We start from the raw sequence: 26,171 nt of genomic DNA, 5'->3' as shown, positions 1-26,171 counted from the left end.
GGCGATGCGAAGTGCAAGGGCGTGCCACCCGACCTATACCCGGCCAGGAAGGTGATGGGGATGCCTCGCTTAGTTTCCTGCAGGGCATACATGTAAACGTTAAATACGAGCCTCGATCGGCTCTCAGGTTATCCTGTGAATCGGCTCAAAGAGCCAATCCACCCATGATTCGTACGGGGTGCACGAATACTTGGTGGTCCTGCTTGATCAAGATAAAGCTAATTAGATCTACGACGATTTAGGGTTTTCACCGCATAATCGGATCATCCTACTCCAGGTTGGGCCTCGCGGCCACGCACGGTGCTCGTAAGCCGATCCTAAACAAGGCCTAAAAACCAACATGAAGTTGATCTTCGGAACATCCTGTTTAGGACTTGCGAACGCCACCCTACGTGCCACTGGATCCTCCCCCCTTTGTAAGGCCTAACTATTGCAGATATTAAACTAATCCTTGTAGAACAAGGAGCAATCGTAACGGATCAGATCTACTAAATAATGATCAAGCGGGGTGCCGCCCCCACACCTGAGATAGGTATGAGGGCGGCTAGATATGCAAGGGTTGCACTACGTAAGCATGCTTAAACGAAGAACAATGCTAACCCTAACACATCTATGATAACTACGTTGCTCGCCATCAAAAGCGCTTCAGCACGAGCAACGCATGAACAACGTGGGGCTTGTGCTGCCTAGATCGCAAGATGCGATCTAGGCAGCATGTCGCTTACCTGATAGAAACCCTCGAGACGAAGGAGTTGGCGATGCGCCGAGATTGGTTTGTTTGGGGTTGAACGTGAGTTGTTGTTTATTCCATACACCCTAGGTACATATTTATAGTCCAGGGGACTTTCTAACGTGGGCGTGCACCAAACCGTGCACGAGTAAGATTCTATCTCTAAACTAGGATACGATCTAGTATGTTACAGATACACGGGCAATTAAGCCCAACTTGGTATAAAAGGCCGATCCACATACTTCTTCTATGTATATTTCTTCACGTCCATCTCGATCGCGGCCCACCTCTGACTTGGTCAAATTCTGGTGATAACACATGCCCCCCTGGTTTTGGAAACGATATTTCCAAAATCATTACGTTTTTCTTTCGTCGGGTCATGTCATGGCAGAGCAGAACCATTGCAGCATTTTTCGTCATGATGCCCTGTCCTCTCGATCGCTCCGCGCGATTTGACCGTTGTCTTTGGGTACTGCCTCCTTGAAAACTGCTGTGGCTTTGAATTTTTTCACCGTAGCCCCCTTTTATTTAACCGCTTGAGCGGTTCGCCATTTCACCATCCTGCTCTGTCCTGGCCATCGGCACCAAAAACCCCCAAACTCTCACAGCCATGTCTTCCTCTTCTTCTTCTTCCTCGTCGGTCTTCCACGACTCCTCCTCCGAGCTTTCCTACGGGTCCTCCTCCTCCCGCGAGACGCCACCGGACATCCGCGCCCCGAAGCATGGGACTCGGAAGACCACGCCTCCTCCGTCCGGTACGAAGACGACCGGTCCCCGACCGGCGGGGACGAAGATCTTCGGTTCCTCGCCGTCGGGGAACCGGAGTCGGAGAGCGAGGACGACCAGTTCCCCGGGACGGCTGCCCCACCTCCGAAGAAGAGGAAGAGGAAGACGACGGCGACGACGACGACTCCCTCGAGGGTTACCCGCCAGCCGAAGCGCCTCCGCATGTGGTGGGACGACGACAGCAGCGACGATGAAGACGAAGATGAAGCTCCCGTAGAGGGCTATAGGAGCAGCGACGAGGAACCCATCGGCAGTAGTGCCGATGAGAGTCCCGAGGACGACGATGAAGGAAGTGACGGCCCGTAGATTAAGATCTACTAGTATAGGCCTAGCAGTAGTAGATTGGTCAATAGACCCTTCTTTTGTTCTCCCTTCCCGAGCAATCGGCTCTTTCTTTGTAAGAAATCCCCTTATCAATGAAGAAAATCCCTTAACTAATTTCGCTCCCTTGTCGATTGTCGAATGGAGTTGTCGTACAGGGAGCCGATGGCAGAATATCGGCTCATCTTGCCGTCTGAGGCCAAGCTGTTGTATAAACTTATTTCGCTAAAGTCGATATCAGCGTATCGGCTCTGTTCTCTGAAGTCGATGCCCGTGCATCGGCTGTACGTTGCATACTGTTAATCTCCATACGTTTTCTCAAGTCGATGCCTGTACATCGGCTGTGATTTTTATATATATATGTTTTTTTTTATTTACTGGCCGATTCTGAAATCGGCCCCCACATCTTACTGTCCATCATCCCACATGCTTGGGAAATATTTCTTGAGGTGTTGACCATTAACAGCTACGGGGAACTTTTCGCCACTCAATTCCTCCAGCATGTATGCATTACCCTTCAAGGCCCGGACCACTTTGTACGGACCGTGCCAATTAGGAGACCACTTGCCATATGCCTTATCCCTGGTTCCTAATGGCAACACGGCTTCCCACACGAGATCACCAACTTGGAACTCCTTTGGCCTAACCTTTTTGTTGTAAGCACGAGCCACCCTGGCTTTGTTCTCCTTAATCTTCTCCAACGACCAAAGCCTGAGTTCTGTTGCGTCCTCAATAGTGTCGCTCATCAAAGCTGCATACTCTTCGGCTGTCAGATCATTCTGAAACGTGACGCGTCTTGATCCAGCCGTAATTTCCCAAGGCAATACGGCCTCCTGTCCATAGACAAGCTGGTACGGCGAGGTCTTTATAGCTCCATGGCACGACATGCGGTAGGCCCATAATGCTTCTGATAACTTCTCGTGCCAATCCCGAGGGTTCTCGTCAATTTTCCTCTTGATCAGCTTGATCAGGCTCTGATTGGATGCCTCGGCCTGTCCGTTAGCTTGAGCATAATATGGGGATGATCGGATCGGTTTAATCCCTACGTCATCACGGAACTTCCCGAATTCTTTAGAAGTAAAGACCGAACCTCCATCGGTCGTGATAGTCTGGGGGATTCCAAACCTATGAATGACGTGTTCTTTCACAAATTTGATCACGTCCTCTGATGTTACCTTTTTCATAGGGACGGCCTCCACCCACTTGGTGAAGTAATCTGTGATAACCAAAATCCATTCATGTTTTTTACCCGATGCCGGATGGATTTTGCCGATCATATCCATGCCCCACCCCCGAAACGGCCAAGGCTTGATGATGGGGTTCATCGGCCGATGCTCGGCACCATCTGAATTTTCCCAAACATCTGACATGCTTGGCACCCCCTGTAATAATTGAAGCAATCTTCAAGCATAGTGGGCCAATAAAACCCCGATCGCCTGATCAACCACTTCATCTTATGAGCCGACTGGTGTGTTCCACAGGCGCCTTCATGCACCTCATGTAAGAGCCGATTGGACTCAGTCGGTCCTAGGCACTTGAGTAGCAACCCTTCCAATGTCCTGTAGAACATATCGTCTCCTATAAGGACATACTTCATGGCTCGTATCTCACCCGTTTAGGTGCCCCCGAGCCGAATCTTTCAAATAATCGAAGATCTCGGCTCTCCAATCATTCTCGTTCTAGGAATTGTATCCGAACTTCCGCTCCGTCGGCTATATCTATGTAGCTCGACGCCATTTGTGCGAGATTGTTGGCATCGGTATTCCGGGACCTTGGGATCCAATTGAAGTTGATGTACCGGAACCGTGTCATCAACTCACGGCATTCCACCCAATATGGGAACAGCGATTCACTTTCGCAATTATATTCCTCCGTGAGCTGGTTAATCACCAACTTTGAGTCTCCAAAGAGCTCTACGACTTCCGCTCCAGCCTTCCAATAACAATTCCATTCCCTTACGTATTGCCTCATATTCTGCTACGTTGTTGGTGCAAGGGGTAGATAATCCGATGGAGAAGGAGTATTGCCCCCCGAGGCGATACGAGCAGAATGCCGATGCCGCAACCATCGTCACAAACCGATCCATCGAAGAACATAGCCCATGCACGTATGGATAGTGCTGCTATATTGGTGCTGATCCGTTCAGCGATGAGATCGGCCAACGCTTGGCCCTTGACTGCCTTCGCAGGCTGGTACCGGAGATCAAATTCTGACAGCGCAAGCATCCATTTACCGAGTCGGCCTTTCAAAACAGGGGCCGACAACATGTGTTTGACGACGTCTGATTTACAGATGACGATGATCTCTGCCGTCAGAAGGATGTGATGGAGCTTGGTGCAGGTGAAGAATAAGCAGAGGCAAAGTTTCTCGACCTCAGGGTATCTTGTCTCCACGTCCAGCATCCTTCTGCTGAGGTAGAATACGACTCTCTCAATGCCATCGTAAAGTTGCACCACCACTGAAGCAATGGACGTGTCAGCTACTGACAGGTAGATGTAGAATGGCCTGTCTTGCTGGGGCGGAACTAGCACATGCGGCGTCGTCGGATATCGCTTAATCTCATCAAACGCCTGTTCGTTGTTCGCCCCCAATGAAACTCGTCGTCCGATTTGGTCTTTACCAGCGCCATGAACGGCTCGATTCGTCCTGACAGATTAGAGATGAACCGCCGGACGAAATTGATCTTGCCGATGAGGCGTTGAAGCTCCTTTTTCGTGGTCGGCGGCTGCATGGTACGCACCGCCTCCTGACTTTTCAGGCCGATCTCAATTCCCCGTTCATGAACCAGAAAACCTAGGAATTGACCAGCCGTCACGCCAAAGGCACACTTCTTCGGATTCATTCTCAACCCGAATTTCCGAGTCCGGTCTAGGACGCGCCGTAGATCGTCCAAGTGCCCCTCCATGGAGACTGATTTGACCACCACGTCGTCGATATAGATCTCCACCAACTTGCCGATCAGATCATGAAATATATAATTCATGGCCCGTTGGTACGTTGCACCAAGCATTCTTCAACCCAAAGGTCATGACCACGTATTCGAACAAGCCTACCGCCCCGGTACCCTGAATGCGGTCTTGTGTATGTCCTCCGGAGCCATGAAAATCTGATTATAGCCGGCGTTGCCATCCATGAAGCTCAACACCTTGTGGCCAGCAGCGGCGTTTATCAAGGTTTCCGCCACGGGCATCGGGTATTCGTCCTTCGGGGTAGCTCTGTTAAGGTCTCGGAAATCGATGGCCACGCGCCATCGGCCGTCCTTCTTCTCTACTGGAACGATACTGGAGATCCACTCAGCATACCTGCATGGCCTGATGAATCCGGCGGCCAACATTTTCTCAATCTCCTTCTTGACTTCTTCCAGAATTTCGGCCCTCATCTGACGTGCTCGTTGTTGGAACGGCCGAAATCCTTTCTTCAGGGGGAGGCGATGCTCAATGATGCTCCTATCCAACCCAGGCATCTCTGTGTAATCCCATGCAAAGCAATCTGGGTATTCCTTCAACAGGGCTATCATCTGTCCCCTGAGCTGCGGATCTAACTTCTTGCTGATAAAAGTAGGTCGAGGCTTATCCCCGGGACCGATGTCGACTTCCTCTAGCTCATCAGCTGATGTGAACCCGTACCCTAGCTTCCCGTCACCTGTGAGGTCGACGCCGCATACCGGGAGAGCGGGTGATACGGATACAACGGGCCGATTACTAGCGTCGGCTTCTACCTTGATCATCACCAGGATGTTTTGGCGGTGTCGGGGCCGATCGCATGGAGCAGCCTCTTCATTGTCTTCGCTACGAAAGCAGCTTGCCCTCGCCTTTATCTTCATCAAGGGGGTGCCCCAGTTCTATCATGTTGATGTTGAACGGATGTCCTGGTTGGCATCTCCCAGGGTGAGCACCGTTAATCCTGTCAACGGCACGCGCCGGTGAATTACGCGCTCCTGATGCCGCCGATGTGCGCGATAACGGCGGACGAGGCCGGAGTGGCGCTTTTCCTTGGCAGGTCGTGAGAGCTGGCTCTAACAAAGGGTGCCGATTCTTCATGACCTCTTTGATCATCCGAACGGCGACATGCTCCAAAGTATTCACCAGGCTCTCGGAATGGAGACGCAACGAGTGAGCCACCATGCCACCAACCTCATGACGTACGGCCCTGGTACGTTCCTCTGACGGGACAGATAGGTCCACTTCATCGAGTGCGCCTTCCGGTGAGAACTCCTTCCGCCTGACGCCATGCGAACGGGTTCGTGATATGAGCCGATGAGGTCGGCTTCGAGGGTGGCCTTGATTTCGTTGTATTGCTTCTTGAGCTCATCAGGCAGCTCCTCGTAGGTGACTGGCGTGCCGTCCGCCATCTCAGATGTAGATGGCGATGTGGTTGATGTAGACGATTGTCCCACCGGGCGTGCCAGAATGTGTTGACTGCCAAAACCCACCGGCGGGCAGCGGCCTCGTCAACACCGTAGAGCCGGGAAGAGCCTAGAGCTGCGGCTGGCTGAGACCCCTCCGAGCGACGGCCCGCAATGCTCTTCTGGTCACACGCGGCGATGCGAAGTGCAAGGGCGTGCCACCTGACCTATACCCGGCCGGGAAGGTGATGGGGATGCCTCGCTTAGTTTCTGCGGGGCATACATGTAAACGTTAAATACGAGCCTCGATCGGCTCTCGAGTTATCTCGTGAATCGGCTCAAAGAGCCGATCCACCCATGATTCGTACGGGGTGCACGAATACTTGGTGGTCCTGCTTGATCAAGATAAAGCTAATTAGATCTACGACGATTTAGGGTTTTCACCGCATAATCGGATCATCCTACTCCAGGTTGGGCCTCGCGGCCACGCACGGTGCTCGTAAGCCGATCCTAAACAAGGCCTAAAAACCAACATGAAGTTGATCTTCGGAACATCCTGTTTAGGACTTGCGAACGCCACCCTACGTGCCACTGGATCCTCCCCCTTTGTAAGGCCTAACTATTGCGGATATTAAACTAATCCTTGTAGAACAAGGAGCAATCGTAACGGATCAGATCTACTAAATAATGATCAAGCGGGGTGCCGCCCCACACCCGAGATAGGTGCGAGGGCGGCTAGATATGCAAGGGTTGCACTACGTAAGCATGCTTAAACGAAGAACAATGCTAACCCTAACACATCTATGATAACTACGTTGCTCGCCATCAAAAGCGCTTCAGCACGAGCAACGCATGAACAACGTGGGGCTTGTGCTGCCTAGATCGCAAGATGCGATCTAGGCAGCATGTCGCTACCTGATAGAAACCCTCGAGACGAAGGAGTTGGCGATGCGCCGAGATTGGTTTGTTTGGGGTTGAACGTGAGTTGTTGTTTATTCCATACACCCTAGGTACATATTTATAGTCCAGGGGACTTTCTAACGTGGGCGTGCACCAAACCGTGCACGAGTAAGATTCTATCTCTAAACTAGGATACGATCTAGTATGTTACAGATACACGGGCAATTAAGCCCAACTTGGTATAAAAGGCCGATCCACATACTTCTTCTATGTATATTTCTTCACGTCCATCTCGATCGCGGCCCACCTCTGACTTGGTCAAATTCTGGTGATAACAACCTGGCATATGAAATTTGATGGATCCAAGAGATTGGAAGGAGCTGGAGCAGGCGTGATACTTATGTCACCCCAAGGCGACAAAATAAAATATATACTACGGATGACGTTCCCCAACGCGTCCAATAATGAGGCAGAATATGAAGCCATCATACGCGAGATGAAGATGGCAAAGGCGTGTGGCGCAACTCGATTAAAAATCTTCGGCGACTCCCAGTTGGTGGCTCAGCAGGTGATGAACAAGTGCGATGCAGTCAACGACAGCATGATAGCATACAAGGAGGTGTACAATGAACTCGAAAACTCTTTGATGGCAGTGAAGTCAATCACATCAACAGGCTTAGCAACGATGAAGCCAACATTTTAGCAAACATCGGCTCGCAATGCTTGCCGATACCACCTGACGTTTTCTGGGAGGAGATAAGTGAAAGATCAACCAAGACAAAGAAAGCACCAAAGGAGCCGAAGAAAAAAGAAAAGGCCAAGGAAGGCTCGGGGGCTCCAACAGCTCAAGAAACAAATACATCGGAAGATGAAGAGGAACCAGAAGAAGTTATGATGATACAAGTTCCATGGATGCAGGTTTACGTTGCATACATCACAAGGAAAGAGATACCTGAAGATCCGGTAGAAGCACGACGAGTTATCCGACGATCCAAGGCGTTCACCGTGGTCAAGGGAGAATTATACAAACGGAGCATCTCAAGCGTATTGCAGAGGTGTGTCACACCCGAAGAAGGGTGAGTTATACTGAAAGATATACATGAGGGAGTATGCGGCCACCACGCAAGCAGTCGAGCAATAGCAGCCAAAACTTTTCGGGCAGGATTTTATTGGTTGACAACAGTAGAAGATGCAAAAGATATAGTACGCATGTGCAATGCGTGTCAGATATTTGCAGCTAAACCTCACTCACCGGCAGCAGAGCTGATGCCAATACCATTGGCATGGCCTTTCGCGCAATGGGGGCTTGATATGGAGAGGAAATTACACAAGTCATGGCCAGGAGGACACGTGTATTTACTCCTAGCTGTCGACAAATTTACCAAGTGGATAGAGGCAGTACCAGTAACTTCGGCAGATGCAACATCAACTGTAAACTTCGTCAAGGGGATATTTTTTCGATTTGGCGTCCCTAACAGCATAGTTATGGACAATGGCAACAACTTTACCTCTCGAGAATTCAAGGAGTACTGCGCAGAAGTAGGCATTAAACTACATTTTGCATCGGTGGCGCACCCGCAAACCAATGGCCAGGTCGAGAAAGCAAACATCATTATCTGCAATGGCATCAAGAAGCGACTGCTAACACCACTAGAAAAAGCACGACACACTTGGATTGATGAGTTACCCAGCGTGTTATGGAGCATACGAACAACACCCAATACAACAACTCAGGAAACTCCGTTCTTTTTGGTCCATGGAGGTGAGGCGGTACTCCCGATAGAAATAGAGCATAATTCTCCAAGAGTCGCAGAATATGGCGAAGAAACTTCGAGAAAGGCGCTGGAAGATGATTTCGACGCACTCGACGAAGCAAGGGATGAAGTATTGTCATGAGTAACCACGTACTAGCAGAACCTCAAAAATTATCACAGTCGATGTTTCCGACCCAGGTCTTTCCAAGTTGGTGACCTAGTACTTCGGCTCACACAGGATATCCATGAAAAATTCGAGTCTCCATGGGTGGGGCCATACATCATCACTGAAGTAATTCCAGTGGGAGCATACAAATTGAAGGACAAGAAGACAAGGAAGGATGAGCCAAACCCATTGAACGTGGCGTAGCTTCGGCGGTTCTATGCTTAGAGAACAATATAGTCGACTATGTAATCATACATTGTACTGAAGAGCTCGCAAGTTTTCAGACGCACTATTTTCCTTTCAGGGCACCGAGTGGGCCTGGAAGGTTTTTAATGAGGCGGGCTTGCGATGATGCAATATAATAAAAATAGTGATGGCATATATTTTTCTCGCAAGGCTCGGGGGCTCGTACCCGAAGAATTCACAAAATATATTCGACTCTCAAAACATAGCTCAGAATTATTCACCTTGGTTAACAAAAAACCTCGCGACTACATAGATACGCCAACGAGGACACTCGGGTGCTCGAAAAGAAAAACAATAACATGCAAATTTTCCTTGACTGTACATAAGTCTCGCAATAATTACAATATATACAAGTTACAAATATATTTGACTCAGGCTATACATCTCGAGAAAAGAAAAAAGAATAGCTTTCATATCAATCTATCTATGGCTATGTTCTCCTTGGCAGCATGAATATTCTGCGCCGAGTCATCATACCGAAGATCCGTGAAGAAAGCGGCGTCGTACCGAAGAAGCTCGTTGATAATTTTCTCGGCCACAGGTGACGCAACTACATTGTGTTTGTCAACGTTCACCCTCCTCTTCGATGTTTTGCGGTAAAAAAGGTCGAAGAGATTGTTGAAGTCCAATTTTGAGTGACCGACCTTTAGCCAAATCAGAGCAAACTTTGCACCGGTCACCATCTGGGCCTTTACAAAGTCGTGGATACTCTCCAAATCCTTGAACTTATCCATAAGTTTAGAAGATTCGCAGGCTACGGGTTTCAAGGAAACATGGCTTTATACACCATGGCCAGAGTACTGCCGAAGAAATCTTGGAACTTACGAACTTGAGCAGCGCGATCCTGGAACCGAACAATTCGACGGGTACGATCCTCGTCCGCCCAGAAGTCAATATTATTCCTTTTGGTGAGTTTAAGGAGATCCTCGACTCGCGAGTTCACACGTTGTTCTTCGGCGACTGTGTCAAGAAAAGAACCTACAGGTAGTACAGAAGAAGGGTCACAGCCTGATAAGAGACACGAAAAATATAGAAAGAAGAGGAAAGCTACAACACAATAATTCTCGCGCTTAATAGCCCGAGAAACAACGGAAGCACCAGATTCCTTTAACTCCAGAACCTCTTGTACTTGTTGAAGCGCATCCTGTTCACGATCCAAAGATTTTCGAGACCGGTCCATAACAATTATAGCCCGATTCTTCATAGATTGAAGCTATTGTTGAAGTTCTGCTAGCTCTTGTTGGACTGAATCAGCACACGAAGAACCGTCTAAGAAAACGTCGGCAGGTGTTCTCGTAGAGCGAGACGTGGCAGGAGAAGCATCGGAAGGACCAACAGCCTCTGTATAGTTATCAAAAATCAACTGGAAGAAAGAAATATCGACATCAATCATTCGGCGGAGAACACTTTTCATTGATGGTCAAGGTATTTACATAAAAGAGGATCCTTACGAAAGTCGACTCCTAGTGAGCCGATATAAATAGTCGCGAGTCACAAAGAAAGCGACAGGTACAAAAGGAAAGAAAAAACATAGGTACATGTTGGTCTACTTGACCTCCGTCCTGGCAGTGCTGGTAGATGCATCAGACTTCGGTTTCTGGAAGGCGAGGATTTTCTTCGACTGGGGCTTGGCGTCCTTCATCAAAGATTTCCACTTCTCCTTGTTCATCCCCTTCGGACTGCCAGCCTTTTCCCAGTCAACATTTTATTCGCTGGCAGTAACCAAGGCGATGGTTCCCTCGACGCCAATCTTCAGGCTATCCTGACGATAGGCCAAGGCAAGATCTTCCTTACCCACGAAACGCTGAACAAGGTCAGAGAAAATCTCCGGCTGCGTCTCCTTAGGAAAGAAATGGGGGAAGAGGCGTGTAAACGAGGTGCAAGCATTGGAAATATTGGTGCGCGCCAAGTCGCCATTTAGCTCCAAAATAGAGAGAGCATCGAGGAGACTATCCTCGGCTTATTCATGCAAAGTAAACACTTCACCCATCCGCCCTGCTGGAGGAAACCACGAGTTCGTCAATATCGGAGATAACTACATGAGCAAAGGCAGAAGCAAAATAATAAAGTGCAGTGAATAGGTTACTAGTGAATCTTCGATTATGCGTGTCAAATCGTGCTAGTATGGCGTTTTCACGCTCGATTTGTTGGTCCACCTTGTCACTCAGAGCATCCTCGGCAGTCTGAAGCCTCTGGCGGAGTCCTTCAACAGCAGCAGCATATTTCTCAGCTTTCTCGCGAGATTTTTCGCTGCGCTCTAGCTTGGCTGCAAGTGCATCAGCGCGTTCTTCGGCTTGTCGGAGAGCTTCTGAAAAGAAGAAATCAGAAGGCAAAGACCCTTTGTTAGAAGGCAAAAAGTCATTTGGCGAGAGTAGGAATCACATGAAGAACAATGTGGCTTTACCTCTCAGAGCGGTGGCTTCATCACGGAACCCAATGAATTGGGAGCCAAGGTCGATGAGATTCTTCATCAGAGGCTATCAAGAAACAAAGTCAGGGAAAAATATTCAGTGGAAAGCAAACACAACAAGGGTAAACTATCGGCCGAAAGAGGACAATAGAAAAGCAAAACAAAAAAGCAAACTAAGGAAAACAAAAGGGACTTACATCATCCATCAAGGAAGTCGAAGAATTCCCCGCGACAAGTTCACCAATGTCGCCAGCCCCAGTCCTTGCTTTCTTCGGCACAGGTGCTCGGGGGCTGGCTGCTGTAGTCGATGTTTCTATGTTTGTTGAGGGGGAGGCGAAGATTCCCCAGCAGTGCGGTGTTCTTCAGAAAGAACCATGGTGTTGGACGTGCTCGTAGGAGCCGTGCCATGAACCGCGGGTTATTCCTTTTCTTCATCTTCAGAGTTGTCAATAGAAATATGAGTATTCCGGAGAAAACATAGATGAGAAAAACACAAAAATAAAGTAACTCACGAGCTAATGGCGCCAGCTTCATCGTAGGGGTCGAAAGCACCCTCTTCTTCAGGAGAAGATTCTTCGGCAGCCGGTTCAGTAGGCTTGGAGGCGCCAGAATATTCGACATCGTTTCTTTTCCTCTTGCACCCAAGAGAAGTGGCAAGTGGAGGAGAAACGAAGTGACCAGAATTAGATTGTTGTTCTGATCCGGTTTCACTTTCGGAGGAACCCGCGAATTTCTGGGATCCCGCGGTTTCACTCTCAGGAAGAGAGGACTCTTGCGAATCGTCGGTGACAACGATTCTACCGTCCACCTCTCCACCTTCAGGGAGTGGGGGGAGAGAATAGAGAGTTTGATGGTTCTGCACAATGCAACGCAAAGATAAGAAAAATGAGAACACGAGGAAAAACAGATGCAGTCGATAAAAATGGAGAAGCTTACTTAGAAGAAACACTTATTTCGGGGAGAGCGTGAGAAGCACTGTATGGCTCCACGCGGCAGGATGAGGGAACTTCGTGCTTTTTTCTCAAGGAGGTAAAACGTCGGATAAGCCTCTCCAAGTTCTTCACAGAAAGATCCTTGTACAAACGGTCGACATCTTTAGCTCCTGAGTACATCCAGAGAGGGTTTTTGCGAGCCTGCAGTGGCTGCACCTGGATTCTAAGGAAATAGGCGGTTATTTGAACACCATAGAGTTCTTCTCCGTCGGTGCTTTGCAGCTGATGGATGCGGGTCATCAGAGCTTCAGTGTCTGCCTTTTCTTCGGCAGTGGCATCTGTGTCCAAAGATCTACGCCTTTGGATTTCTTCGGCAGCTTCAAACAACGCGATACCATACTCCTGGGAGAGGGTGTACTCGTCCTGGATATATAGCCATTTCTTGCGCCAACCTTGGACAGAGTCGGGGAATTTCACGTCGAAATAATCTACGTCGGGACGGACGCAGATGCAAACACCGCCTACATTGTAGACGATGTTCCTAGAGTTGTTGCGCCGGAGGTAAAAAAATGCGTTTCCACAGGCCCCAATGAGGATGGATGCCGAGGAAACACTCACAGAGGGTAATAAAAATGGAGATGTGGAGGAGAGAATTCGGGGTCAGCAGGTGCAGCTGGATCCCGTAGATAAACAGAAGTCCACGAAAGAATTCGTGGATAGGAGTGGAGAGGCCACAGATTAGGAAGTCGATAAAAGTTACCCGAAATCCGATAGGAGGATGGGGGAAGCTTTCGTCGCTAGGAAACTTCAGAGACTCTTGCTTCTTTAGCAGTCCAAGCTTCTTCAGCATCTTCTGATCTTAGTTGGTGATCATGGATCGCTCCCATCCAGAAACCTGCGCCTTCACCGCTGGCGCATCAGTACCGGGCGCCCTGTGCTTCAGCAGCTTCGTGCGAGGAGGAGCCATGGCGGAGAGCTTTGGTGTGGGTGCAGAATGAGAGGGAGCAAGAGCGCAAAGAGCTCAAGGGCTAGTAATGGCGGAGTGAGAGAGAGAGTAGATTTGCGGCGGGGCGAAGGGGATGAATGAGGACGAAGCGGTGATTTATAGCGAGAAGCCGATCCGCCATGCCGTTGGATGAAAAGGGGAAGTGTTTTCAGCCTTACACGTGTTTCAAGGGGTAAATTGGTCTTATCAGTCTGAACTTACCGGATGGGAGTTACTGCGCGCGTGCCGGAAATTACGGCGGACGTGTGTCCCCCACTTGCGCAACATGTCGATGGTGCAGAACTTTGGACCCACGTCTCAGTGGTTTCCCAAGGAGGAAATCGTGGCCATCGTCAGCAGTGACGTCGTTCCAAAGAAAACTTCGAGTGGTTTTATCAAATATAGCGACAGGAAAATCTCGAGTGTTCCAACAGAGAAACTTCGGGAGCCTATGATCAAATACAAGCATTTGTTCATATGCTCGGGGGCTACTCTTATTAGAAGTATTGTTCATACTTCTGATAAGAGGACAAGTTGAAAAGGAAAAATATAGGGTTGGTGAAAAATAGCAAAGGCTAAGCCTACAACCAAGTGCAAACACTAGGCTGTAGCCTCGGGGGCTACTCCCATCGGGAGCGCTGGTCGCGCACCCGATGAAATGAAAAAAGAGAAGGAGCAGCAAGTTGAAAAATAAAAAAAATAAGAAAGAAAGAAGATGAGTGGGAGGTAAAAAATAGCGAGAAGGTAATAAAAGTTGAGCCTACAACCAAGTACAAGCACTTGGCCGTAGCCTCGGGGGCTACTCCCATCGGGAGCGCTGGTCGCGCACCCGATGAAATATGAGATGTCATCGTACATTTTCGAGTTACATATAACTCGAAATATACTCCCATCGGGAGGTCAAGATACTATGTAATCATATAACTCGAAATATACTCCCATCGGGAGGTCAAGATACTATGTCATCATATGAATCGAATAAATATGCCATTCCAACAGCCGGAAAAGGCACTCGACAATATATTCTCAGAGCGCGTCCGCCGCGGTAAAATCTCTGAATGCCGTAATGTTTTACGAAGGTAAGTCCCCGGGATCCGTCCTGTGTGGCGTGGTAACGCACCTGAATGCGCTCTACTACTTTATCCGTGTCAACAGACGCGAAGAAAAATCCTAGCGGACACGTTAGATAGTCGATAAAATTTAACTGGAATTCGGCTTATGGTAAGACCTTAAGCGGTGCATGTCGAATTAAGCCAGTATCCCAAGGTCGAGTCCAGGGACTTGACCTTGAACTAGGTTTTTTCGGGATTGCCAAAAGAGCAGTTAACTGGTACCTGATCCGTCAGATGAACCAGTCCCATCTACCATTATCCCTGTACAAGATATAAATACTTCGAGCAAAATATTATAAAAGATTCATAGAATTTATGGATTGTTTCTACAATGGAGATTTTACTCGACTCTACGGTTCAAGCAAAATCTTGGGGGCTACTGATATAGGCATCCCAGATGGGCCTGCCGAATAAGGTACCCGAGGATAATTGATCGAAGGCCCACGACCCGAAATTTATGAAGCTCAGAAGTCCAATAAGCATCGATATGGAAAATAGAGATAGATTAGGAATAAAAGACTTGTATCAATACGGGAAGGACTCAAATAAGTCTCCCGGACTTTGTAACTTGTACGATACGAAAACCTCGGCTCCACCTCCAATATAAAGGGGAGCCGAGGGAGAAAGAAAGGATCGAATCATTGTCAACACACACCCTAGTTTTTCATAGTCGAGCACCTTTTCGGCTGAAATCTTCGAGTTCTACTTGCCCTCTACTTTCCACGAAACCCCTAGTTTACAGCTTGTAGGCATTAACAAGTTGATACCTTGTCAGTGAGTGAAAACAAAAATAATTTTTGAGGTGACATGCAGCCAACACAATCTTGATCAAGTTATTGTAAAAGCATTGTGAGCTGAGATCAAAATACTCTAAACATAGGCATGACATATATAATCTTAACAATAGAACTTAGCAACTATGTTACAACATGAGAAGTAACTCAAACAAAAGATTATGAATAATAATGTACTGAAAACTACCGTGTATGTTGTTTGTTGGAACAAATTCGTGCCGAGCCTCGGTGTGATGTGAGCAAACAATGAATTTATAAATGCCGAGCCTCGGTGTGATGTGAGTATGCATTTCATTGCCAAAGAAAAGGAGAAACAATTAAAATGACCTCAGCATTAGCGTGTCTCGTAGTAATAACAGTTGGTAGGCACGTAGGGCTAGCTTTGGTGGGGCGCACGACATTACGTCCCCAGCGCGCATAACTCGCCGCAACAGTCGGGTGACCATCTCGGGCCCGTTCTGGCACCCGTGAATCCGCCCTTGTTTATCACCGCCGTTTCAGTGCACGAGGACGAGGCTGCCTGACTTTGAGCTGTAGTACTGCGCGCACGTCTCAGCTGCGTCCTGAACCAGCACGAGTGCCGCACTACGGCCGCATCTGCCGCTCGTCTCCGGTACCCTCCCTGTTCGCACGTGGTTCGCGTAAACCAGCCTTTGCCTCCGGTATAGACAAGCCGCATCTTTCTTGCTAAAATAAAAAGACACCATGTTGTTGTAGTAGTACTAGTTAAACTTAAACAAATCAAAGCCAGTTTCGAACACTAATTTTCCAAACGGTACCAGGGTGACATTCTCGCACTTTCACCGACGACCGTGTCACGGAACAGTAATTCCCACGTCCACCCAAAATTCTTGGATCCTGGGGTGGTGGCTCGTGACTCCGTGAGTAGGTGTCGTGTCGTGTCGTGGCCAAGAGCATGAGCAGCTCCCATTCCAGCCTCCATTAAAACAGCGGAAAAGCAATACTACAGTGACCGCATCCACGGCCCCACCTCACAGTCACCATAATTATTGGAAATCGCCAGTATTCCGATCAGTATTACTCCTACTACCTCTAAGCCAGCTCATCCTGATTGCTCGAGCCTTTCCCGAGAGGAGAAAAAGCAAAAGAGAAATCTCGGACTGGGCTTGTCGTTCCAAAGGCAAAAAGAAATCGCCTTCTTTCTTTGTGAGAGGGAGGGAGATGAGAGGCGGGGGCGCGATGCGGCACAGATTCCTGCAGCTGCTGCTCGCTGTCTCCGCATCCTCAGCCCTTCTTGCCGTTCTTGCCGCTGACCTTAACAAAGGTGAGCTTTCTTGCTTCGTTTATCCCACCCCCGTTTTAGCTTCGAAATTTGCTGCCCCTGCTGAAATCTTAATGTAGCATGCATAGTTTGAGGTAGGACTCCCCAGGTTTTCTTTGCATTTACGCGACCGGTATTTGCCTTCTTACCCGAATCAAGAACTCTGCCGATTTAGTAGCTTCTCCCCACTTTGCTCCCTAGCTTAACATTTTAGGTGCTGTATGTAGGAAGAAATGGATTTCCCCCCCAAATGCGTAAGAGAATTTGCCCTGATTTTTTATTTTTACCTTTGGTGAATATATATCAGGCGCCGTTTGGTTCCAGGCCTGCCGATTTCTCGGAATAACAGCATTTTTTTATATATAGATTTGCGCGGATAGAAGTGGAACTTCCCCTTTCTTCCGTTTGGGGCTGTTAATACCTGTTATGTTTGACGAAATGAAGAATATTGCGTCACATTCTGAGAAATCATGGAACCCCGCCCTCTCTGTCCATTCGCTCATATGAAACGATTCCTTAGCAGCCCTCTTATTGCCACTTCTTCATCACATGTGCAATTTGGTGTGCCCAAATAAGCCATCTAAGATAAATCTGCTCAAGCTCAGAAAGGAGGCATGGGAGACTTTAGTAGGAGGAAAAGGAAGCATAGATGGCCAAGCTTTAATTCGTTTCTCCATTATTGTACTTTCATGATTCAGTGATCCTCCTCTTGCACCACCTGTACAACTCAAACGGTACATTGCTATTCCTTGTAGCTCTAACCGCTTGTTTGTTTTCAGAACCATTTACCATCCGTATAAGCTGCGGGAGCTTCGACGATGTCCACACGGCGCCTACCAACACATTGTGGTACCGGGATTTCGGTTATACCGGTGGCAGGTTTGCAAATGCCACTCGCCCCAGCTTTATCGTGCCCCCGCTCAAGACTATTCGCTATTTTCCTCTGTCTGATGGCCCTGAAAATTGTTACTACATCAACAATGTTCCCAATGGGCACTACCAAGTTAGGCTATTCTTTGCCCTTGTCGCTGATCCTAATCTTGATAGCGAGCCAATATTTGATGTTTCTGTTGAGGGCACTCTGTTCAGTTCTTTGCTTTCGGGCTGGAGCAGCGACGATGAGAAGACGTTTGCGGAGGCCCTGGTTTTCGTCCAAGACTCGAGCTTATCCGTTTGCTTCCACAGCACAGGTCATGGGGATCCATCGATTCTTTCTATTGAACTTCTCCAAATAGATGATAACGCCTATAAGTTTGGTCCGCTGTGGGGAAATGGTACAGTGCTTAGAACTGCTAAAAGATTGACATGTGGTTCTGGGAAGCCAGCTTTTGACGAAGATCTAAATGGTATCCACTGGGGTGGTGACAGGTTCTGGTTAGGGTTGAAAACTTTTTCATCTAGTTCTGACGACCAAACTATATCGACTGAAAATGTTATAGCAGAGACATTGCTTGCACCCAATTTTTATCCTCAGAGCATGTACCAATCAGCTATCGTGGGTACTGATAGGCAACCGACCTTATCCTTTGAAATGGATGTCACCCCAAACAAGAACTACTCTGTATGGCTTCACTTTGCAGAGATTGAAAATGGAATAACTGCAGAAGAGCAAAGGGTTTTTGATGTACTAATCAACGGTGACACTGCTTTCAAGGATATTGATATAGTACGGATGACAGGAGAGCGTTTTACTGCACTTGTTCTGAATAAGACTGTTGCTGTCAGTGGGACAACACTAAAAATCACCTTGCAGCCTCTTGAAGGGACACGTGCTATAGTTAGTGCGATTGAGGTGTTTGAGATCATTCCAGCTGAAATGAAGACCTTAACTGAAGAAGGTCGGTGTTTGACACCAAATTAACTTTCCTTTATTTCAAACGATAGCAAGCTTATTTTGGTAATTACATTTGGATACCTTTCTGTCCGTGAACTGTATGATACCGCCACTTGATGCTTTAAAACGAAGATGGTTAAAAAAAACATGTAGGATATTTTCCACCAAATGAGTTGATGGTTGACAAGACCTATGGTTCAATGAACTTGCTTTTATTGAATTTAAACAAGTAGGACAGTTTTCCTGTCTTTAAATTACAGCTATCAAAAGTGTTTCTGTAGAGGCCAGAGTTTATCTACTAGATTTCTGTACTGATTCTCCCATTTGCCATGCTCTGTAGTAACTGCTCTGCGGACTTTGAAGGGTTCGCTTGGTCTTCCTCTTCGATTCGGCTGGAACGGAGACCCCTGTGTTCCTCAGCAGCATCCGTGGAGTGGAGTTGATTGCCAGTTTGATGGCACCAAGAGGAATTGGATCATTGATGGGCTGTATGTTCTCTATCTCATACTGCTTTATATAACAAGAATTGGTAGTTATGATCAACATGTTCAACGTCCTGCATCGTATTCAGTTTGTTGATTTTGTGTGAGAATACCAAGGATGCTACACGGGGACTATCTTCTTAATTATCTGATGTTGATTTTTTTTTGTATTGGTTGGGTTTCAGTTACTTGAAACTAGAATTGTCCATGTGCAACCTGGCCAGTTTGACATCAGGTCTGCCTCGAGTCCAAAAGTTTGATCCAGCTGCAGCCCGATAGTTTTTATAAGTATGTGGAAATAATATGTTATCTAGAATGGAAAAAAAATTATATCTGTAATACAAATAAATAAAACACTTCTGCTTTTGGATTTGGCCTTGACAGGCCATGTGTTTTCATGCTTGGCCTGGGCCATGAACATATGACATATATACTTGAATTTTTTTATTGTCCATGTGATTTCATTCAACTGCCTATTAAACCAATATCAACAAAAATTCAGGCCTCTCTTGCTACATTTTGCATTCCCATAAATCTCTCATCTTCTCCCTATGTCCCTCTTTTCAGTCCGGACACATGTGTAAGGCTCTTCTAGTCTTCTTACACCCTTTTCTCTCTTCTTACTCCCTTAAACCTCCATTTATGGCTCATGCTGCTGCTTCTGGTGCTGCTGCGCCTGCCCTGCTCACCTTCTCCCATGGTGATGCGATCATGATGCTGTCGTAAGGAATATTATGCCGCACAATACCATGCTCTCGTTGGCAGATGGTTCCTTCTCTCCATCACACCGAACATGTATCTTTGGGTGAGCGCAGCATTTACTTACACGGACCGGCAATCTTTGTTCTTGGATACATTTCCCGGCAACCTCATGTTGGCCACCGTCTGGTTTCTGACACTGGCAATTACACACACTAATATGCGCCTTAAAGCTCTCTGGCAATGTTTCACAGAGCACCAGGGTCAAGTCCTGTGCATATAACACCTGGCGTAAAAGGTTTGTGCTCCAGCCAAATGACACCAAGATGTGCTACTGCTACATGCTTGGTAGTGATAAACCACCTTATGGGTGTCGGCGAATATCAAGGTCGTTGCAGATCAGAGCTTGAGGTTGGACTTTTATGAAGTGGTGTGAGAGAGCAAAAGTTTGAAGAAGAGCCTTACATGTGCGTCTCACAAAGCAGTGAGAGAAGGGAGAGAAGGAGAGGAGGCTTAGCATAACGGTGTGATCAGGTGGTGCTATTCAAGTGAACATGTTTCTGAGAGTGCTGTGAGAGAAGAGTGGGTTAAATTTTAATATGGATTTGCAAAGCGAATCCTTTAATGATTTGTTGCATTTCCCTGTTTTAGGGCCTTACCCACACCTTTGCTTTCGTATATTCATTGCAGTTTATTTAATTTTCCATCAATTTCAATGATTGTTATTGCCATATTAAACTACTAGTCGAATATGCAGTGGTCTTGACAACCAAGGTTTGAGAGGAGTTATACCTAGTGACGTATCTAAGCTGCAGCATGTTCAAAGCATGTAAGTTTGTTTCGCAACACCAACATGAATGATGATCATTTCAGTTTCTTAATGCGAATTAAAGTGTCATGATCATTGCTATGCTTTGATATATCTTGTAGTACTGAAAGCCTGTAACAACATTAGCGACGATTACTGTTAAGGCATGTATTGTCAAAAACCCATGCAACATGGACTGCTGGGAATGGGCTGAAGCATCTAGAGACAATCTCTTATCTTATCAATCAGATGCATAAAGCTGTACCCAGAATCTGATTGTGTTGATGGGTTTCAGGCCTTATCCATAGAAATCAGCTATATTTGTTTAGTCATTTCAAATACATCTTGCTATTTAAACTAATGGCAACTAGTTAATTCTTAATTTCCTCATATTTTAGATGTGTTGAATTTTTTCTGATTAATAATTTCATCTATAGCATGAATCTTTGGATGATTTCTCGTCTGCCATGGTGAAAGCAAATTAAGTTTAAAGTTTTTTTATTACACAATGATTAGGCCCCATCTGGAATGTGGGAATTTTATAGGAATCATGTGGGGTTCATACTCTTCCTGCAAAATTCCTACGCCTATTTCCGTTCCATATGAGAACTAAATGGATTATGTGCATGTTTGAGTTGTGTGGATTTGGTACAAATCAGATATTATCGACAAATCCTAAATTTGAGGATATCATTTGACGAAATCTAAATGTAATTACTTGTATTTCTTATTGTATTAAGAAAGATTGGGACTTCCATTTTTTGCTGACCGAGTTAAATTCCTGCTTGGTCAAACAGAAACTTTAGCGGTAATAGCATGAAGGGCAATATACCATTGTCTTTGGGTACCATCTCAGGGCTACGAGTACTGTAAGTTCTCTTTAACACTGATATTTTATGTTTTATTGATGTGTTATGTCAATTATATTGGATAGCTTGAACTGTTTATGTTGAACATACAGAACAACAGAATGAGTGATTTCAGAGTGTTCTGATTGCATCGTGTGCTTAGAATTGTCAACATCTCTGGTCCTTTATTTTTATTGTAAAATTTCAGGTCTCTTATTTCCGGTCTGTGCCTGCAACTCATCTTTTTAGAAAATTTTCATCTTTTTTCAGGTTTCTTATTTTCGGCCTGTGCAGATTTGTAATCCATCTTTTTAGAAAATTTTCATCTTTTCTACACTCTAGAAAATATAAATTTTATTGTAACCTTAGCATTCAGTTCATGTCATTGCAGATCAATGTGGGTTTTTTAAGGTCCGATTCAGCACAAATATCGTCCTCTGTCAGAACTAAATTCAAATATTGATAAGTCCCAATGTTTTCTTAATCCTTATTTTACCATCATATTTGTAGTGATCTTTCATACAATGAACTGAATGGTTCTATTCCGGAGAGCCTTGGTGAGCTGACATCGTTACAGACACTGTGAGGGCACTAACTGCACATGTTCTTCTGTTTGGGATTTATCGTGATTCCTCCCCCTAACTAGAAATTATCTTAATGCAGGAATCTAAATGGCAATGATCTTTCAGGAAGGGTTCCAGCCACTCTGGGAGGAAGACCTCTACACAGAGTTAGATTCAAGTAAGTCACATCCTTTGTTACTATATATAGTTTGTATTTGAGTAGCTGCATCCTCCACATACATACCAGTGCAAATCCCAATCTAGATACACATTTGAGTGCCTATTTCTCTTAATACTACTTGAATGGTAGCAATGCTTACAAACTGCTGCGATGGCAGCTTTACGGACAATGCTGGGTTGTGTGGAATTCCTGGTTTACGTGAGTGTGGCCCGCATTTATCGGTGACTGCAAAGATTGGCATGGCTTTCGGAGTACTTGTAGCTTTTCTGTTACTAGTTGTATTTGCAGCGTGCTGGTGGAAGAGGAGGCAGAACATTATCCGTGGTCAGAAACTAGCTGCAGGTAAAAAGCTATAATGAATCTTTGAATTCTCAATGCAGAGTGAACAGATTTGTTTTGATATAATGGACTGGGTGTTTCCCCCTTTTTGCAGCAAGGGAAGCTCCTTATGCTAAATCGAGGACCCACTTTACAAGGGATGTGCAAATGGGCAAACCTCACCGCCCACATGAAAGCTCTCGAGGTGGCAACAGTGAAAGCTCACCACATTTGCTTTCCTAGTAACTTGCCGCCAATATATGCCTTTCATTGTGCATTCTCTCTGGTATACTTAGTTCATTTTGCTGTCAGCTTGAGTTGTAAGACAAGTGTACATACTAGGTCAGGATGGTGTATATACTCCCTTTTTTTCCCCTCCAAATGTTCAGTCAGGGAGTGTTGTCAAATGAAAATGATCCAGATCATCCTATTTGTAGCTGATAGAACAATTCTATGGTAACTTCATTATATTCACCATGTAAGCGAACTAGCTGACAGATATTTATTAAGGTGTTGATTTTTAAGCTAGCAAAATGCAAATTCAGGAGAGCTGTTGTGAGCTAAAGCTGAAATTCTGCATGGTCTGTAGTACTCTGTAAGTTGCAAAAGTGTGTTGACAATATGATCGATATGGTGCGTAAATATGGAGTTTCTATACAGGTATCTCAGGACAAAATAGACCTTTTTTTGGATTAAAAGGGAACCAAAACTGAAAACAAGCATTACCCCAAGTGCCTGTTGCATGCCTTACATAACAACCATCATGCTGATCTCTCCAGGATGTTTGCTTATTTCCTTATAGCTCATAAAGGGAGCAACAGGCACCAGCCATATTTTGGTGCTGGAATCAGTGCGTGATACCTGGGATGCTAACCCACTCGAGGTGCAGGACTAGCTCGCCGGTCTCGGTGTTCCTGAGCTTCAGGAAGATGTCCTGGGTGACCTTGCCGTCCTTCCATTTGATGTGGCTCTCGGCTGCCAAGCAGTTGTCCTTATCAGGGTGGAGCGTCTTCATCACCGTGCCATCGGGGAGGCCGTTCAGGTCCTTCTTGGCGACTTCGACAAAGTCGAGGATGCAGAACTCTGCGTCGCCCATGCTGTCATCCTTGGTGAAAGTATCGTGGTCAAAGACATCCTGGAACGAAAATTCCGAGGAGGGCTTTGTTTCAGGAAAAAAGAGGCAGCAACCGTATGTATATTGTTGAAATAAATATATTGCCTATCTCATTTCCATAAGTTTGGACTTTTGCCTGAGATGGCTAGTGCATCAATTCTATATGGTATCAAAGCCACAAGGTCTCAAGTTCAAGACGTCACATGTCTGAATGTCCCATGGTGAATGTAGATGAACTTACAATCTTAACCGGGAGCATCATGTTTGTGATGGACAGGGTGAGCTCCTCGTTCCATTCTGGGTTGATGGTCTTATATTTGATACTGGACTTCACTTTCTGCACATCACAAGAAAAGAAATGCAGGTAAAAGAGATATATAGGTTTTGTTGATCTGGGTCGATAGTGCATGAAGATCCTTCAAGGGATAAGTAATATATATCAGAGTTAAAGGTGTTATCCGGAGAGATTAAAGAAACATGATTTAATATGAAGAATTGAAGAAGCAAGGGGATGCATTCACATCTATATTTGTCACTCCATCCATTGTTCTTGCATGATCTGTATGTAGCCACCAAGAAGAATGATATACCTACCTGCTGGCCGAGGTGGATGACGACGTAGGGGTCGCTGCTGTGGGAGAGGGGGTCACAGATGGCCAAGTTGAGCCCGCGCACCACCTTCACCTTGAGCAGCCCAAGCAGGCACTCCATGGATCGATCGACGAGCTACGGAAGAAGATCGATCCGGCCTGCCAGGGGAGCGAGGGGGAGAAGAAGACCGATCGTCGTCGACGGAAGCACGTTATGTTACGCGCGCACGAGTGGCGGAAACAAGGGGAGTCGTTAAAACTCGGAGCCGGATTAGGCATGCATGCACATCCAGCCCGGGGGAGGTAAGAGAGGCTGGACGACAAGGGCGGGGAGCGCGCTCTGTACACGCCCTATTTCTGAAGAAGCTACCGATATATCAATCGATCCCCCACCCCAAGTGCCCTATTTCGGTTTATCAGCGTGTGCAAACGGGAGTGGCTGCGTTTAGCTGACGGATCGACTTATCACTTGCTTGGTCAATAGGAAATGGTCGTGACTGCGACGTCTGCAATTTATTGGCCACAATATATATATATGGACTAGACGCAGAGAGGCACGGTGCGTGCGTTCTTTGGCTTCACGAGGGGGACCGAAATACTTCATATTTTCACAAACAAGCTGCTCAATGAAAGGGTGTAAATATTTATGGAAGCTAAAAATTCCCTTGAAAATTAAATTTTTTATGTGATTTCTTAGTAATAAGGTGCTTCTAACTAAGAATAACTTAGCCAAACCGAAGTGGAAGGAATGTCAAAAGTATTATTTTTGTGATTTCACGGAAACCGTTAATCATTTGTTTATTGATTGCCCTTTTGTGAAGATAATATGGCGTATGATGTACCTTACATATAACATGGAAACTGCTGGGCATCCCCCGGGGGATCTGATTCCCCAGCCCCCGGATCCCCAGCCGTCGGATCAACCATTTTGACGGTTAGATTTGCATGTAGAAAAAAAACACCCCAGGCAGCAAATGACTGAAGGAAAAAACGGTTCGTTCAGAAAAGAAAATAAAAAGGCTGGGCTCGCCGGAGACCTCGCCGGAGACCACGTAGCGAAAAAAAGTGCTAATGTAGCAAAAATGAAAATCGTCGGAGACATCGTCGGAGAACTCACCGGAGATATCGCCGGAGACATCGCCGGAGAGAACGTAGCAAACATATTATACAATTGCAGCAAAAATCATAGAAAAGTTGTGTAAAAAAATATACTAATGTAGCAAAAATGTTGTATCAAAAAATTTATGCTAACGCTAGAGACCTAAGTCAGCAAACTCCCGGCAGCAACGGCCGTCGCCCATGACAACAACTTCGATGGCCGCCGGCAGCAACTCCGCCAGTCTCATGTAGCAACGCCCGTCGCCCATAAGGTAGCAGCTCGGAGGCGGCCGGCGACAACGATGGGGTGGCTGCAGGAGGAGGTAGGCGGCGCGCCGGCATGGGCGAACACCGGCGAGAGGGAGGCGCGGGAGAACGGCGCCTCGGCGGAGGAGTGCACGAGCGGAGGACGTGGAGGGGATCAGGGCAGGGGAGCCGACGACCGCGGGGGACGATATCAGCGGCTGCAGCAGGAGGACGAGTTTGGGGCAGGCGGCGGCCGCTCGCAGGGCTCCTCTAATGGCTCCTGGTGACGGGGCTTCACCGATGGCTACTGGCGGCGGGGCTCCCGGCGGCGGGGCTTCTCCGATGGCTACTGGCGGAGGTCGGGACTGGCGGTGGCGGCGGCGGCGCTGGGGCCAAGCTCCTGTTTGTCCCGTATGGATTTGGGGAAGAAGAGACTCGCGTGCAGGGAAACGGTGGTGTGGGCCCCAACTATGATGTGGCTTTACCAGTGTTGACTGCCAAAACCCACCGGCGGGCAGCGGCCTTGTCAACACCGTAGAGCCGGGAAGAGCCTAGAGCTGCGGCTGGCTGAGACCCCTCCGAGCGACGGCCCGCAATGCTCTTCTGGTCACACGCGGCGATGCGAAG

General features: G+C 47.0%; 2 protein-coding genes across 2 annotated transcripts; one reads left to right on the top strand and one right to left on the bottom strand.

Moving 5' to 3' along the window:
* The first annotated feature begins 16,532 nt into the window (after window positions 1-16,532).
* On the top strand, window positions 16,533-23,030 carry LOC124670319 (receptor-like protein 4). Its single transcript, XM_047206820.1, has 9 exons — window positions 16,533-16,766; window positions 17,543-18,601; window positions 18,938-19,085; window positions 20,536-20,607; window positions 21,384-21,455; window positions 21,945-22,016; window positions 22,098-22,175; window positions 22,336-22,520; window positions 22,612-23,030. Exons 1-9 carry the CDS (start codon window positions 16,664-16,666, stop codon window positions 22,737-22,739), a joined length of 1,917 nt encoding a protein of 638 aa, XP_047062776.1. The 5' UTR covers window positions 16,533-16,663; the 3' UTR covers window positions 22,740-23,030.
* A 52-nt stretch (window positions 23,031-23,082) lies between these two features.
* LOC124670320 (protein C2-DOMAIN ABA-RELATED 5-like) lies at window positions 23,083-24,602 on the bottom strand. Its single transcript, XM_047206821.1, has 3 exons — window positions 24,205-24,602; window positions 23,852-23,947; window positions 23,083-23,631 (listed from the first exon to the last, which is right to left on the bottom strand). Exons 1-3 carry the CDS (start codon window positions 24,319-24,321, stop codon window positions 23,344-23,346), a joined length of 501 nt encoding a protein of 166 aa, XP_047062777.1. The 5' UTR covers window positions 24,322-24,602; the 3' UTR covers window positions 23,083-23,343.
* Window positions 24,603-26,171: the final 1,569 nt, after the last annotated feature.

This window comes from Lolium rigidum, chromosome 7, assembly GCF_022539505.1.
Source record: "Lolium rigidum isolate FL_2022 chromosome 7, APGP_CSIRO_Lrig_0.1, whole genome shotgun sequence".
In the NCBI taxonomy this organism is placed as follows: domain Eukaryota; kingdom Viridiplantae; phylum Streptophyta; class Magnoliopsida; order Poales; family Poaceae; genus Lolium; species Lolium rigidum.
Note: the sequence above shows the minus strand (reverse complement) of the source record. Positions and strands in the feature narration are given on the sequence as shown.

What these genes read in the sequence shown, in the direction of transcription:
- LOC124670319 (XM_047206820.1), top strand. Translation starts at nt 16,664, where the DNA reads ATGAGAGGCGGGGGCGCGATGCGGCACAGATTCCTGCAGCTGCTGCTC. An exon ending in CTGCAGCATGTTCAAAGCAT is followed by an intron (nt 20,608 to 21,383) that starts GTAAGTTTGTTT and finishes TTGGTCAAACAG; the next exon opens with AAACTTTAGCGGTAATAGCA. An exon ending in ATCTCAGGGCTACGAGTACT is followed by an intron (nt 21,456 to 21,944) that starts GTAAGTTCTCTT and finishes TCATATTTGTAG; the next exon opens with TGATCTTTCATACAATGAAC.
- LOC124670320 (XM_047206821.1), bottom strand. Translation starts at nt 24,321, where the DNA reads ATGGAGTGCCTGCTTGGGCTGCTCAAGGTGAAGGTGGTGCGCGGGCTC. An exon ending in TCATCCACCTCGGCCAGCAG is followed by an intron (nt 23,948 to 24,204) that starts GTAGGTATATCA and finishes TGTGATGTGCAG; the next exon opens with AAAGTGAAGTCCAGTATCAA. An exon ending in TGATGCTCCCGGTTAAGATT is followed by an intron (nt 23,632 to 23,851) that starts GTAAGTTCATCT and finishes TTTTCGTTCCAG; the next exon opens with GATGTCTTTGACCACGATAC.